Here is a 16750-nt window from a genome sequence, read left to right on the forward strand (position 1 = left end):
GCCTTAGAAGTAAGTGAGTAAGTTTCTAGAATAAGATGATGGTTTAGACCACCTTCCAAGGCTCGTTAGATAAACAAAGAGCTGTGAGCTACGCATCGAGCGAGTCACGTACTTCTCATGCTGATAAGAGACCGCCATATCCACTTGGTAGAAAGCGAGAGAGAAGATTGTCATCTGTCACTGAGAATGATCGAGAACTGTCATTCGAGAGAGCGCGATCGATCATTCTGGTTAGTGCGTCCGAAAGTGAAGTGTCTTTTCTTTGTGCCTCCGTATAAAATGTGATATTGCAATAAATTGTGAAGAAATTCAGTTTAAAAACACTTAGTTTCGTGAGGTTAAAGCTTTGTGTGTATAGTGTGTGAAAAATGATGAAGCTTCAAGCAGTGGTAATTGCGTAAAGTCCCCAAATTATCTCGTCCCAAGCCACACTGTTAGTAAGAAGAAAGCGAAAAGCTCATTTTTGCACTCGGGCGCGTTTGGTTGTGTGTGTTAGTTTGTCTCTTCTCCCATTTTGGCGGCAACTTTCGATGCGTCGGTCGTAAATTGGTGGCTAATCAAAAGTGATCTACCGAAATGCCCCGGATGTCGTTATTCCGGCTGGCCGGTGCTTTACTGCTTGCGATTTTCAGCTTTCCACTGCCACGAGCGGATCTGATGATGCCTTTCTGTGGCGTGTATGATCGCGGCCATAAAAAACCAAACGAGAGAAATCGTTTAGTGTACCTTTACAAAAGCCCCGGCAGCTCACCAATTGCTTCAGTGGTTCGTAATTAATTCAATTTGGATCCGATTCGCTCGACCGATGCATTTATTTATTTACATTTCGCTGTGATTTTGCTCGCCCGGCTTAGTGCGTATATTGTGAGTTTCGTTTGTGTGTGTGAAATCTTAAAGGTGCTTGATGCTTTATTTTCCCAATTGGTCAGTGAGTCAGTGGCCGACCGACCTGACCAACCACAACGCGATGTGTCTCAGTGTTTGTGGCTCCATGTGCATTGCCATCACAGCTCATATAGCAAGTGTTTCGATGTTTTGATAGAACATTGCTGTTATATCTCGAAGTGCACATAGATTGAAAAAACATGGAGACACTTGTTCTATGTCCTCTGAAACATTGTGTTAAGTTAACGGTAAGGTATTTGATGACTCGGTCTAGTTGGGATTTTAATCCAGACTAGCCGTGTAGTGGTTTTCATCAATCGAAATATCGATACGGATTAAAGAGGTAACAACGGTAAGTAAATCCTATTTTCCCATATTGTTCTGGAGCACTGAACAAAACATTCCCATTTAAATCTAGCCTAATGCCATAACTGTAGTTCCTCAACCATGATTTCCAAATTCATATCAAGGATAAAGTGGGCACGAAAAAGAGAGTCTGTGTACAAAAAACCCTATCGAAAAAACCACGATTCGACGCGATGTTCGCGAGCGCTGTTGTGTGGCACAATTTTTCAAAATTCGTGGAAATCACCGGGTACTGATGGTAATTAAAAATAAATAATGAATGAAAAATTGAGCCGCAAAAGGAACCGGAACGCACAAGCGACACGTTTTCCTCCGGTGAAGGGAAGAACTGGGTGGAAAATGCAAGTACAAAACGGTGCACAAATCACCCAACTCCCCATGAGCTGGCTGGGGCGAACGGGGATGGTACCTACGCATTTCGCAAGCGAAAAATGGAAGTTTAATTACTGACCGACGAAAAACTGGACTCACGTATCCCTGAGAGCGTGTGTGTGTACTGGCCGATGCTAGCAGAAAAGGTTCTGTTTGCATTCGTTTTATGTATGTTGTGCACTCCGAGTGGGTGGGTTTTATGCTGTCGCTTTTGCCGTGCTGTATGGCGCTCCAGTGCACGGAAGTCCGGAGTCGGGCATGGGAGTAGCGAAAAAAGGAGGTAAAAACAAAAAAAGCTCCTAAAAAGAATAATTGAAAAGCTTGCTCTCAAAAACGTGCAAAAACAGGAAAAGCATAACATACGAGCTGGTCCTCTTCAAAACAGCATAAATCATTTCGGGCTAAGAGATGAGCCAAATGAGCCTTCCCGTAAGCTGCTCCGGAATGGGTTGGTGTAGCAGCACACAGGTGTACTTGTGTATGGATGTGTGTGTTTGCATTATGTTGCTTGCAGTGGGTTTTTGGAGAATTTCTGTGCCAACAGATGCGATGCTACTTCTGGAGGCAAAAAAGTTCAAAGATCGGTTTTTCTGTTGGTGAGGACCGCTGAAGCAGAATAGTATGGAGCGCGGGAACGAGAAATGTTTTACAGCTACTTACAGCATGGGAAGGGTGTGTATTTTCTTTTCCCTCAAAAAACACGCTCGAGAGGTCCGGGATATTTTTATCTTCATTTAAAGTTGAAGCAAAGCATGGTCCTCAAAAAACGAGCGAAAGTAGGATAATGTAGGCCATCGGATGTAAAGCTCAAGCACTGGATATAAATGCGCACGAAAAGGATGAAGTAGAATGGTGTCAATTTTCGATTATGGAACGGTATGGTCATCAATTCCAATCCCTTCGATCATCGACGAGATGTATTAGTCTGTCCGAAACCGAGCCCTTTCGCTCCCGATTCTAGGCTGCCCCGTTCCGTATCCACTTCCGGCTGGCCATCATCGATAGTAGTCGATAATGGAAATCCAATCAGCTGAAGCACCGGATGCAATTGAGCAACGAGCGATGTATCGATTTGCGGAAGCCGAATCACCCTACCACGAAAAGCTCAACGATAGCAGAGTGCAGAGGGTGTGGCATAATATTCCACCTTCATGGCAAGAATCAACCCCGGCGCAACGGCAGCAGCAACAACAAAGTTGCATGAATTAAATAACGCCGAGCGCTGGTGCGAATTGCGGTGGTACCAATCGGGGTGGTGTAGATCAAGTGCTCATCCTAAATGGAAATGAGAAACCGAATTGAATCGCGATAACTGAAGGGTTGAATCACTCACTAAAAGTATATTGTATTCCCTTCCAACTAACACGCCGAGGCGGACTCTTTGATCCCCTTACTTATCATCCCCGTAACCATCGAGACATGGAGAAACTAATCCGCATCAAAGTCGGCAGGGCGGAATTGTAGTTTGCTGTTGGAAATCTTGCAAACCATCATGGCCTAGCGATTCGGAAGCATCGCACAAGAAGGTACGGACGGCAAATCTCTTCCCAAAACGGTAGTAGAGCTTTTCTCTGCCATCCCTAAATAAGCCCACCCAGTATTTGGACGCCCTTTCTTGGGGCGATACGAAATGGCTCATTTTTTCCAAGAAATAGCAAGACTTCGATGAAATCGACCTTCAGCAGTTGGTTGGGTGAATGCCTTACCGAAGCATTTTTGGTGATTGCGATCCGTTTTTAAAGCACCTAATCACGTTGTCGCATCGACCGGGGGGGTGACTGTCATCTGGTGTCTCTGGGTGGTGATGGTTGGGAAAAGTTTCCCCGCCGTTTCATCATCATCGTGAACCGGCGGTGAATCTGTGCCGGCGCTACAGGTTTTGATGATTTCCCGTGCGATTTCGGTGTAATTTTCAGAATGGTTCGTTTTTTGGCAGCAGCAATAAAGGTGAAGGTTGGTTGCAACCAAGTACCGTTCCCGATAGGAAATAGATTGTCGATCTAATCATCTTTATGCTTATTAACATTCATTTCTCGTGAAACGCTTCCTCGTGGGAAATGTTGAGCGAACAGTGTGGGCTATTAAGTGATGTTTATCGAAGGCAGATGTGTGTTTGGGAGGTAATTATCGCCAAGAATTGAACTCGTCGGGTTGAAAAAGCTTCAACAAAGTCATCAAAACCCGCGTGGACTGTGAAAATAGGCACATTGCATACATTTAGGCGCCACAGTAAATTCAAGCCACAAAATCAACAGAACGGATTCAGGCGCAATGCATGACAGCCGATGGCGGTTTTAGTAACAAAAGCCATGTTTATGGTTGACATTCAATTGACTCAAGCATACAATTAAAGCTTCATCATTGCAATTAAGCGACGCGTTGGGCTCTAAAATGCTACTCCCTATTATTCGTTCCGATCAAACGCGTTCGCGGGGTAATTTGCTCATTAGCTAATCTACTCTCGGTTCAACGTTCGCTGATCAATCGCTTTTTGTCACTTGCAGCTACACAACCATTGTAATGGTACCATTAAACCATAATTAAATTATGCTACGAGGGATTTGTGCTGGGACGCTGTAATAGAAAGCGCGATAAAAAATACCGGCCACACCACACGCTCATTGGTGCATTTAATTCAATAAAATATGAAATTATTAATGTGGCATAAATTGAATTCACGTGCTGGCAAAAGTGTCCATCATGTCCGGAATGTGACGTTTGTCTGTAAAGTTACAAAAAAAAAACCATATGGAATGCGAATTAAGTTCGTCCTGCTGAACATATGGCGTTAACCAGTTCGTTCTTTACAACTCTTTCGGAAAACAGTAACACACACACACACACACACACACACACACACACACACACATACACAAAGAAGGATAACCAGGCAATAGTTATGATACAATTTGTTTTATTTTTTGATTTTTCGTGGTGGACTCTCAGGCCGGTCCTTTTGACTTTTGTTAAGATTAGTAGCTGTTGTTGTTTCCTCTCCTGCTTTTCCTATCTCGCACACTCGGTTACAATACTTTACCGTGCGGCTTTCTGCTGCTTTTCTCACCGCACACGTACGCAAAATTCGTCAAGACTCCACAGTCTTCCCCCTCCAAACACTATTAGTAGTTATGCTTAGTATGGTGTTAGTGAGCTGCTTGTGTGTTTGTTTTTCGTTTTTAATTTCAAAGAGAAAAAAGTGATTCACGTTACAATTTGGAATTTGTTTCCTGTTCATTCCATCTTTTGTCTGTTCCAGTTGCTACTTCATACATTTTGTTCTAATTGCTTCAAATTTGATTACAAATGAGTTGGATCTTTTGTGTCAAGTTTCACTTTAAGAGTTGATTTTTTTTCCAAAATCAAGTAATTTTTTCCTTCCTTTTGCAAGTACCCAACATTTCCCGTCCGTACAACATTTTTCGCCACACACATTTTCTCGAATGAGAATGAAGGAAAACTCCAAATATTTCATCAAACTTTCGCTTGTTTTCAGTTTGGCTTGCATTGGAACCCAGTGGGTTGAAACATTGAGATGTGTTTTCTTGTCTGTAGTTATTTTCCTAGTACGCTCGTAGTACACAGGACCATTATTGATGTACATTGGAATTTTCCAATTTTTCTCTTCGGCTCTCATCCATTTGCTCTAAATGTTACACTTTCACTGAGTTTACACCAACATGGAACATACAGTTTGCGAAGGAAAAACGGAAAATGTTTCATTGCCTGTTTCTTTTTTGTGTTGTGTGGCCGACAGACTGATGAGCTCGAACAACTCTTTGCTCGGATTCATGCTTAAAGTACAACTTTGGTTTCTTGCTTCTCCATCGCAGCTGACCAGTAAAATGGTGTGTTGTACAACGTGTTTTGATCTTTAGGTTATAGATTCCTCAGCCTTGGTTTGACCTACTCCTCTCACTTGGCTGACGTTTTCCTCCCAGCCAACATAGTGTGAACTGTGTCCGGCACGGGATGGAAAACTCCGAGGTTTTTGCACTATTATCAACTGCTGTCAGGAGTTGTACAGTTTCCTTTTCTGCTCTACATATCACTACAAAGTTCATGTACACTTACATACGCACACACACACATACAGCCAGACAAAAACACTCACACACACAGAATCCCAGTGGGTGAATTCTAGAAGTTCATCACAACGAACCAGCCGAGTTCCTCCCAACTGAGTGGAACTGCGGCCTGTTTTGCCCTTTGTATGTGTACTTATTATTCATTAGTTGTAAAGGTACCGGTCCTCTCAGATGCACTTCCCATTCGCTTGGCAAACGGGGATACTCACGACGAGCGTTTGTGTGTGGCTTTTGCGAAGAAGTAAGGAGTAAGAAAGAGAGTTTATTTACAGATAGAGGATGATTCGATTAGGAAAGATCAATCTTGGTTTATCCTAGATGCAAAACGGTGATCCTTTTAATATCATCTTCGATCGCTTGCGAGTCAAGAAATTATGCTATATGAATGTGTAATTTGATATGATTCTACGAACGTTTTACAAAGATCGCCCCGATTTCCATCCATCATGGTTCGTGCGTGCGAGAAACCGAATAAGGAGGAAACGGGTTTTTCTCGCCCGTTCGTACAAACGGTTCTGGGACGACAAGGTAGTCGGATTATGCTTGTGTGTGATGGCTCCATGCCGGTGTAACACATGTTCCCGACGCACGTTACAATGATGGATGGATGCTCTCATATCCCTTACAGAAAGGAGTAGGCAGACAATTCGTAGCGTGGGAAGAAGGCTTAGGCTTAACAAGAAACCAAAATGGTCAAGTAGTGAACCATCGCTAGTGAGCAGCAGCAGCGATTATTCTACAAACAGAAACTCAACAATGCATCATGCCGTTTCGTCCGATCCTTTCGTTTGTATCTTCAATTTCTCGGCTTGATACTCGCCCATCTTTCTTGTTTTTCTTGCAAGGGTTCGTAATAGTTTAATCGTTTACCTTCCCGCGAGATATGTTGCTCGAAACACTTCGATTTTCCTTCAGTTATAATTCATGCAGTCTCTGCTTAGCATTGCTTCGCGTTCGTGTTAACCCCACGCATTTTTGGGAAGCTCTTATCAATTGCTTGATGGTAGTTTTGTGGAACTTTCATTGTCATACCCTTGTTGCAAATTGCTTTGAATTCATTTAGCACGGTTTCCTTTCCTTTTTCTGACATAGAAAGGAAATATATGTTTTGGGGATTCGGGTTAGGAAGACGGAAGATAACGATGGTTGCTGTTATGGAAACTTTGAGTAATTTTAATAAATTTTTTTTTGTGGATCCAACTTAACAGTTTTTCAATATATTCTGTGTAATGAGCGTGAAATCGGTAGATGGTTTTTCTTTGGGCGAATCCAGGGCAGAACTGTGACTTGCTTTGAACTTGTACTATTCGAGTAGAGTTTGTAGAGTGGAATGTAAAATGAGGGCAAAATCCTGACCAAGAAAAAGTTTTCCCTACAAACCATTTGCTGCGTTGCGTTAAATTAAATATTCTTCAAGGACCTAGCGGTACGAGAGCTTGCTAAGTAAATGGTAAAAATGACATGAAACATCCTCAAGAATGCAAAAGGTAACATTCTGTGATTTTTTTTGTTCAACAAGATTATGGAAAAAAGGGAGTACGGTTTTCGTAAAGAGATGTTATTATCGGCCGCACGCTGGAAGAACTCAGACGGAAGGACAAAGAACCCCAACAAAAAAAAAAACGCATCCCACCAACGAAAATCATACTGTTTCCGGGAAATGTTTCATTTATGCTCGTGGTGCTTTTGGAAATTAGTTTTCCATTTTCCCGCTTCCTCTGAAGAACTCGCTGGTGGCAGCTTGGTGGGTAAGGAGATGGACAAAAAATCCCCAAAACCGCTTAGCCCTAACAACACACCTCGAGCGTGAAGAGCTGTTTGCGAAAGTTTTCTAATTTCGATACATCAATCAATGGCGCTGTTTCTGTTGCTGCTTGTTTTCCTTTGCTTAAAATCGATAATCTCATCCGAAAAGAGCGATGTTGTCTGGTGAAGAAGACACGATGCTACAGGCGATCGAAAGTTGGATGCTTCCGCCGTTCGTTGCACAAAAGTCACCGCAGCCAGTCGCCGGTAGAACGAAACGTACCAAGCTGTGCCATTTTCTCGAGCGCATTCTGACAGGTATAACGACTCACACCCACACACACGCGAGCACAGGCGCGCCTACGTGGAAAAAGTTGGCACAGAAAGGGACTTTGAGCTCGCGTGACGTTAATTTCATCCGCAGATTGACATCGTCGATCAAAGTCTTAAAATTGTACAAACAGATTCATTATGTCAACGGAATGCTGGTGGGCGTGAAAAAATAAGCTCTTCCGTGGGAAGGTGTCGTGCTGGGGAAAAAAAACTGAAACCTGCTTATGCTTAAAATGGCGATGACAAATTCTCCTATGACGTCAAATACTGGTTAGCAGGGATGACTAATAATACGGAGTTTTGGTTACTGGTAGGAAGATGTTGATAAGAAAGAATTGCAGTAATCGTTATGGATGATGCTCCATGCTTGAATGAACCTGGCTATATCTCATCGCTTCAAGCTCTCACTACAAAGTTTGATGATTATGATGATTTCTGGTACGAAACACTTTTCTCCTAAGTACGTTCTGCTTATGCCACGCCCCGCAAGATTTAGCTACCGTTAATCCTTATCGCTTCTAACACGCGAAACTCACTGATGCACTTATCCCGGTTGAAACATTATTTATAATACAAACTAGCACAAACAGAACAAAACTCAACATTACGCTGAATGCAAAACAAACAACAAACGAACCATCTGTTCGGTATGCTACTATACTACGGCTTACGAAAAAGATTCGGATGGCCTATCCTGCTTACAAGAGGATGCAGAGCAACCGCGCTGCCTGCTGCCGGAGGACTCGTAAGGACTCAAGTCGTAAGTTGTCCTCGTGCACGCACCTACATACACACGCACACAAACATACATAGACATATACAGAGAAAAACTCCTTACGCGAGCTCGGGCGCGAGCGACTGACTGAATCGGGTGACCATATTTACAGATTACATCAAAAAGGACGAGCTTCTGCTTTGTGTTCTCACACACACACACACACTACCGATGATGATGATGACAGCCGCAGAAATACTCTACCGGTCGTACCTGCTGCACTCGTGCGAGGAAGCTCAGTAAAAATGGTAAGCAGCTAAACCGGTGTCACACTTCCTTGGATGGGAACGGGCTTATGCCAGCGAGTGTACCTTCGCCGACAGACAGTTGTGGAGCACGAATACGACCGGCTTGGGACAGCACTCCATGTCCAGTTCCTGGTGATGGCGAAGCAGTTGGGGAAGCGTGAAAAGAGGCAAGATTCGAAATGTTTCAGAGGCAGCTCACACATCCGAAACATGGGAATAATCTGGGCGACAGGATGTCTTACCAGTTCCGCACCGTCCTCGGTGCCGGAGAAGTCGAGGTACAGCAGCTTGTTACCGTCGTCGGCCGAACCTTTCAGCTTGTCGAACGGGAACGTCCAGAGGGCTTTCGAAGCGGGTCCGAGACCACTGTCTAGCAGCGTAAATCCACGGTCCAGATGTACGATTAATTGACAAGGACGTCCCTGTAGGAGATAGGGTGAAACCGATCGTCAGAATATTTCATGCCCAATATTCACTTAATTTTAAAGATCACTGAAGTTGTGTTGTGAGACATTTTCAACCACAGTTCCAATCAGGCAGCGAACATCGTCCGTTGCAATTACGCCCTACGGTTCCAAACTCGAGTTCTAACTGTTGGTTCGATTAGCTGTCGTATTTTGTCACCCCCAATGTAATCGCTTTAGTCGCCGACCAACCGGTCCGGGATGAGGTTCCACTAAATTGACTGCATCCTTTGCACACACGTACACGTGTTCTGGGGCGCGATCTGCATCCACAACAGTCGCTCTAAAAATAGTTATCGCCCGTGGACCTCGCCAGCAAAAGTGTTAGAGTGCGGGATTTAAACGCATTCTCCTTTTAAATCTCCCAACCGGCGGTGCTCGAGGTAGTAGCAGAATGTCGGTGTCGTCAGGTGGAGCTACTTAAGGGGTGAGGTAAAGGAAGCCAATCGAAACCTCGCACCATTCCCCACCCGGTTTGCCAATTAATAACCGAAGCGGCACCACCGTGCTCTGGAGCGAAATTCGATTCCGGGATTTTAATCCCGCTTGGCGGAAATTGCAACGCAACACTCCAACGCACCTTCTCCCTACATTTTCTGGCAAATACACACACACACATACACTCACAGATAAATACAAAGAGCAAGAGTGTGCGGAAGAGAACGTCAAACCGAGCAGAACGGAAACGGCCGATTAGCTACTACCAGGCAGCAGGAGCGCAGAGCACGGTTGTGGCGTAGTATGTTGAAGCTAAAGCAACAAAAACAAAAAATGGTCGATTGCTTCAATGTCCAGGTGGCGGTAGCGTTCGCGCTATTCCGGTGCGGCCGTGGTGGTTAGCCGTGGTTCCCAAAACATTGGCGATCTAAATGTGGCTCGTGTCAATAAAGCAGCGCGTGCGAGCACAAGCAACACGGTCAGTTGTGCCAACAAACTCGGCGTAGCTGCTCTACCCGACGCGCTTTACGCGTGAGGTGAGGCACGCGTTCTCGCTCACCCCACATTCGATTGGATATTGCTGAGGGCATTGGGGATTAAGGTGTAGTTACTGCTGTTGTGTAGTTACCGACCGACCAAGCGACCGACCGACGGGTCGCTTTGCGTGAAGGCGAGCATTTTAATTAAACCGTGGGCCGATAAAGCTTGGAAGCGTGCCACAAGCTTGCTTACCCAAAGGTGGCTCGAGAGCGAAGAATTAAAGCAAAATCGATCACGCTTTATGTAACGATTAGCTGTACCACCACCATGGGAAGGTGTGTGAAACATGAGCGCGCTGCATTGAATACTCGTTTACCGATTTAGCGGCAGGTCTTGGCAGTAAAATGAGAACGAACAGATATCGAAGCGTTCGAAATGATGGAAATCGGATCAAATCAGCTGCTGAATGGCTGCAACGAAGGAAGATGTGTTTAAAGTACTGCAGCCCTCAACGTAAAAGTAATAAAACATGTCCATGTTCATTTCAACGGTTTTTAGTACAGGATCTTTAAATTTCATAGACTGCGCCTAAATGTATGCAATACGTTGACGCAAGCAGTATTTGAAACTGCTTTAACGCTCTCGTTACTTGTACTCACCTGAAATAGGCAACGGAAGGAAAACTCTCGCTGACAGATGATGGCATTATGGCAGCCTTGCACCAAAACGCGGGCCCACGCCGCCATGTCCCGGTTCGTCTCCGACCGTAACCAATGGCTAACGACGCCCCGTGTCGTACCGCACCGGATGCAGAATACGCTCGAGTGTGTGCTCTAGAGAATGGAAAAAGTAAAGCAAGCAGAAAGAGGAACAAATGAAACGATATAAATGAGCAAACAAAAGCAATATAAGGGGGAACAGAAATAATAAAAAAAGAATAACAAAAACACGGGCCCAGGAAAGCTTTCTACGGACACGGCGGAAGGAATCCCCCGTGCGTATACTTACCGAGTTGGAACCGACGGTTGATGTGTTGCCTGCGCCGGCTAACCGAGTGGCCACCAGGGGACAGCTTTCAAACGGTCTGCTCCACGCTTCCACCGACCAGGGTGCGCTTTCGTACAGACTGTGCCAGGACGAAACAATGGAAAACGAAACATTCAGCAGTTGTTGGAGCAAAGGTTTTAAACAGTCGCGCGCGCGCGCGCGTGTGTGTATATGTTTAAAATGGCGAATAATAAATGGAACAAACACAGAACACTGTACGCGACACAAACGAACATTGTTGTTCGGCGTTAGCTTTAGCAAGTGTTCGGCGAGAAATTAAAAACAAACGAAAATAGCAATAGAAAAAAGAACCCCAACAGTGGAGGGATGAGTGGGATATCTCCGCAACGATATTTGCGAGACAAAGTCCAGAGAACAATGGGAGAACAAAACCAACATACCTGCTTCCTCCGAACTGGACACAATGTCTAACCAAACACAAAAGAACAGCATTTGATAAGCAAAACGACAAACAGGGACGAAACGATAGAGCGAAAGAGAGTGAGAGAGAGAGAGAGAGAGTAAAAAGGGCCTCGCTAGCTTCGTAATGAGCTTAGTACTCGCAATATTTCAATTTGCCCTCGAGGGCATGCGAGAAAATGAAAGTGGAGGGAAATTATTTCAAGATTAGATTCCACCCCGTGTACCGATCTCTTCTTCCACCTCCGGACGAGGCGAGACAAGGCATCTCGAAGGCATCGTCGAAGAAAATGTTGTATTAAAAACCCCGAAAAAATCGCAAAGCACAGATGGGAGAGGGTGACTGTTGCGAGCAACAACGAACGTTAAATGCTGCGGCAGCAACCGGTTTGATGTTGGAGATCCGTTTTGAAAAACAGGACCACAGGACCTTTCATCGTACGGTGCTTCCGCTTTCGGATTCCTTTATGTTATGTTTGCTGCAGCTGGTTTTCGTTACCGTACCTCGTGTACTCGATAAAAAGCGAGATAAAAATGTACCAAATGAAGCAGCAAAAAAGTTTCCCCTTTTCGCTGGACATCGTGGGTCGAAAGCTGGCAACAGGCGAGGTGACTTACGAAAGGTAAACAGATACGGGTGAACATGAAAGTCAACGCGCGCAATGGCCATCGCCACCTCGTCCAAGCACCGAGTTGTACAAGAGTGCATGAAACGGTCAACATTTGCCCAGCAAATGTCCCAACTGTACGTTCGCCTCCGCGGAGGCATTGAAACTGCTTTTTCGTAAAGTGCTTCACTTCGGATTGCATTCTCATTACACTTTACACCGCCCGGTGTAAGTAGCATCGCCGAGACATTAGTAAAGGAAAATGGCTCCACGGAAAGCGTACAAATGTGCACACGATGTAGCGAAGCACAGTTTTGGTCCTCAAGCGAGTGCAACACCAAGAAGCGGAAGTTAACTGGACGAGAAGGAGCGAAAGGAGTTGGCACAAAATAAAAGAAGTCATCCGAAACTTAAACAAAACAAAATACTTGTGTTGACAGTAATTAAGGAAGCATTCGCCGGCAAGAAAGAGGGACTTTTGCTGTTGTTTTTGGATTTCAGGCATTTTTTTTTTGCGTGAGGGATGCTTGAAAAATGTTCCTTTCCACGTTTCTCATCTCGCGTCGAGAGAGGTAACAACGCCATCTTGTCGGATGCGATGGTCCTTGAATGTCCTTGTTGCTTTTTTTTGGGCGTTCGCTTTTCTTCGACGATAATTAAGCTCTTACTAGAGAGAGGTACAGGCTTCGGCGAATTGTCGTATTCTTCGTGCACCAGTGTGCTTCTTGCAAGTCCGAAATGCAATGAATGTAATCTCAGGAGGACAGTCGATGAAGAATGATAGAATTTTGAGAACGATGAAGTGTCAGGTTGCGATTTATGATTGAAGATGGCGCGATGCACAAGAACATTTGCATTTTAAGGACGGAGCCATGAATGATGTGCTAGGTACTTGCTAAGTACCATTCAGAAGCACTGAAAAATCTTTTTGTTCGAAGAAGGACAGAGAGAAAATGCTTCCATCTAAAAGGTAATCATCAAGACTTGGAGGAGAAATTTGCGAAATCGGAATTTGTCATCATCCTAAGCACAATTAAATAACATCCCTTTTCTTGCTAATCGATTAAAATGGGTAAAGAACTTGTATCAATAATTCGATTTGATCCTCAAACCTTCATTAGAAGGAAGATGAGCCGTTGAGAATCGGGGATTGTTTCACCTTCAATTAACCTACCATTTCTGCCCAGGTAAGGTTTTTACTTTCGATTTATCCTAGATTGATTTTCCCGCTTTTTTGTATGCTTCCTTGCTTAAGTGACAACCCCACCGAAAAGAGGGAAGCCTTGTAGGGTTCTCCTTAGTGGAAGCATATTTACATATTTGATTATTCATTCACACCTCCATTGCCTTACTCGGTGCGAGCACACCTTCATTATCGCGACCGTTTAAAGGTGCGAGTGCGGGATTTATTTGTCGCAAAACCGACGTGGGCTTCTTCTCATCCCTTAGCCGGATACGTTTCGGGCGTTCTCAGAATGATCGAAGAAGGATGTCATAGATGAATGCCATTTTCCAACATTTCTCGTTTCCTCGATTTGATGGCAAATCCGTTGCGTCGAGGGAAAGCTGTCTACAGGTCTGTGTACGGTGGTTGGGGTTTGGATCCAGCTCCATGAGCCCTTTCGGATGGCAATTTATCGCACCGTTTGCACGGCAAACTTTCCAATCCCAAAATCCAGGGGTACAAGAAGGAACCCGGTTTCTTGAACCACTCCCACTTAGAACTCAAGACGCAAATGTGCCCTGATTGGAGGTGGTTTTTCGCGTGCTCCGAAATTTCCCGGTAGATGGCGATTACAATTTCCCGTTTCCGGTTTTAGGGACGCACATGGAGGTGGAAGAGAGGATGGTGCGTGGATTTGATTCATGTAACCGGTCGTTGATTAAAATCAGACCACATTTCATCAGGGAAGTGAAGGAGCTAGTTTTTGTCCTTAATTCCCCTCTGTAGAACAACGTTTAATGATTTAAAAGTCTCTTTAATTTCGATATACTTTGAGGAATCTTTGAAACAGCTTCAATAACATTTTCCAACCAAGACATTGAAGCTATTAACTGCTCACTGCACATCAGGAGCATTTCCTATTAGAAGATCATTGCATATTAATTATCAAACATTGGATTGAACCTTGTTCAACCACTTCGGCGCATGGTTCGGAAATTTGGAATTCGAAGGATTGTGACATTCTTCGCTACCTGCTAGCATCAAACAAGTTCCATTTCGTTTGTCAATTAGAAAACCATTCAACTCGAAGGATGCAACCCCGAAACAATGCAACTCGAAATGCTTCGGTTCATTCCATTCCACCTCCCGGGTAGGGCACTGTGACGTGGAATGGGCGGAGGAAAATCAAATTAATCATTCCTCGTTCGGAGTCCCAGGTTCCAGACATCCAGCTTTCAATGTGAGTAGCTTCTGCAAAGGGCGAGAGCACTATTATCTTTTACGACTACGTACCGGGCGACCCACCATTTGACTGATGTCGTGGTGTGCCAACTACATTCCACGAATTGATATTAGTTTGGACATGCTTGATGCCGAGGTTCCTTAATCAAGCTGACAGTGAACCTTCGTTCGTGACTGTTTCGAGCTTGGGAGATGTGCGTTCGTCCTTCGCAATGAAGATACGGCCGTCTCAGCTCGCTGGCTTTACTGGTGTGTGGTCATTGTGGACAATTACGAATTCATCCTTGGCAACCACGACGCCGGTCGCTGGTGTTATCAAGATGGCAAGCGAATGAAACGAACGTACAATGTTAACGCTGATCTGCAATCCGGCCCCGTCAGGCGGACGAGATCGAGAAAGCTAAGCAACATTACCACAGTGAAGGTGGTCAAAAACATGCATACTCTCATTTTGGGAACAATGGTAATGTTAACTGTTGTAAAAATGTTGCCCTTCGAGATGTTGTACAAATTGCATACATGTAGGCGGATTCAGATCAAATTTCGTAGTAAATCTCTGAGACAAAAGGAGCATAATTTCACACTCACATCAGGTCACATTTTTTTTATTGGTAGAAATTCTTCAAGAATCGTTTCACTACCAAACGAATCGTTGGCATTGGAGAACATACGAACGTGCGAAACCGATTTCCTCGAGCCGGCAATGAGTAATTAGATTTACTTAGGCATAAATCCTTTCCCGTCTTCAGCATCCAAAAGACAGCAATTTAACTGTGCTCAACAACCGGTTAGATTTCGCACTGGTTTACCCACACGTCGGATAGGGTGTAAAGTTTCCATGCTCTGTTCGTCTGCCACACGGTAATGCACGAAAGCTAGAGAAAGTTGACGACAACAGTCGGAGGGTTGTCCAAGGTGTTTGGAAGCACTACTTCCTTCAAACCTCCCTTTCCGGAATTCGCTTCATTGCATCCAGTTTGTTGTGTGCCGAAGCAAGCGGGGACGCGAATCGGGAAAAGGTATTTGTAAAATTACAAACGTTACAAGCAACCAACCCCTCGAGACATTTCGCCATGTCCCCGTACATTTATTAACCGCAAGATTTTATGCGTAATTTATCGTACACAGAGAGAGAGTTTCGACCGGTCGGCAAATATCAGCCGCCGTGGGTGGGTGCAGAGAATGAAAAGCGCGATAAGCGCTAGATAAAAGTTGGTACGTGAGCGGCACAGGAACCGAGTTTGTCTTTGCGCGTCGAGCGCATATCAATGTTTCGGGAAATCGTGGCCAAAGTCGTGGCGAAAACTCGATTCCTAGCCGACGGCTAGTGAGCGTGAGTGGGTTCGACCCTTGGCGCGAGCGGCACAACAACCTTTCGCACCATAAGCCGGAGCCGGAACTCGACCTGGCTCGACTTGCTGTAGCTGGCTGGTACGGGTGTCTAAACGAGCCAAGACATGTGTTGTTTTGTGTGTACGGAAGTTTCCGTGCTTGATTCGTTTGTACGCGGGAGTTTGTGTTCGTGACTTTTTGAATGTGCTTCCCTCTGCCGTGGCCTCCCACTGTACCCTTGACGCAAAGTTTGCCCTCACTTGTGTGCGACAGACAGACAAAGTTCTGCGTCCGAAGAATCATCGACTTTTGGAGCGACTTTGCGCGCGCCATACATCCTCAGGAACGGATTTCATGCGAAGAAACGTCTTTGGTCCAGTTTGGTAGGGGTTTCGTCAGGACGATTCTTAATGGAGCTACCGCGCAAACAAACGTTGGGCATGAAGTTCTAGGTGCTCTAGAATCATGCGTTGTTCCGTCCGTCACGGAGCGTGGCCGGAGGTCTCGGATCGGTTCAATGTCTAAACCGAGCTCCGACCGATGTGTGTTTGGTCAAAGTTTTCCTCGTCAGAACGTACGCGAACGGGCTTCTGGTTGGAATGGCGGCAAAGAAGGGTAAAAGTTGGGCCAAGTCTTTCCGCTACTTATCATAACATTAAACCTGGCAGCGATGGTAAATTTTGGTTTGCACAGTGAGTAGCATGTTGTTGGCTGCGGTGCGAACTTAGGAACTGCAGGTATAAT

The 16750-nt window shown here is 44.9% G+C and overlaps 2 protein-coding genes across 11 annotated transcripts in view; one reads left to right on the plus strand and one right to left on the minus strand.

Moving 5' to 3' along the window:
* Positions 1-237: 237 nt before the first annotated feature.
* Positions 238-16750, plus strand: part of LOC118504732 (1-phosphatidylinositol 3-phosphate 5-kinase-like) — a 110952-nt gene continuing 94439 nt past the window's right edge. For 2 of the 4 annotated variants that reach the window (XM_036039594.1, XM_036039595.1), the window contains exon 1: positions 238-1237. The gene's annotated coding sequence lies outside the window, so the exon portion shown is untranslated. The remainder of the gene's footprint in view (positions 1238-16750) is intronic. The other 2 variants (XM_036039597.1, XM_036039598.1) reach the window with 2 other exon arrangements.
* Positions 4521-16750, minus strand: part of LOC118504734 (beta-1-syntrophin) — a 96649-nt gene continuing 84419 nt past the window's right edge. For all 7 annotated transcript variants that reach the window (XM_036039603.1, XM_036039606.1, XM_036039602.1 and 4 more), the window contains 4 exons: positions 11201-11318; positions 10852-11025; positions 9053-9232; positions 4521-8939 (listed from right to left, as the gene is read on the minus strand). In XM_036039603.1, coding sequence (XP_035895496.1) covers positions 8856-8939; positions 9053-9232; positions 10852-11025; positions 11201-11318 — 556 coding nt within the window. In that variant the 3' untranslated portion in view covers positions 4521-8855. The remainder of the gene's footprint in view (positions 8940-9052; positions 9233-10851; positions 11026-11200; positions 11319-16750) is intronic.

The sequence above is a fragment of the Anopheles stephensi genome, chromosome 2 (assembly GCF_013141755.1).
Source record: "Anopheles stephensi strain Indian chromosome 2, UCI_ANSTEP_V1.0, whole genome shotgun sequence".
Taxonomy (NCBI): domain Eukaryota; kingdom Metazoa; phylum Arthropoda; class Insecta; order Diptera; family Culicidae; genus Anopheles; species Anopheles stephensi.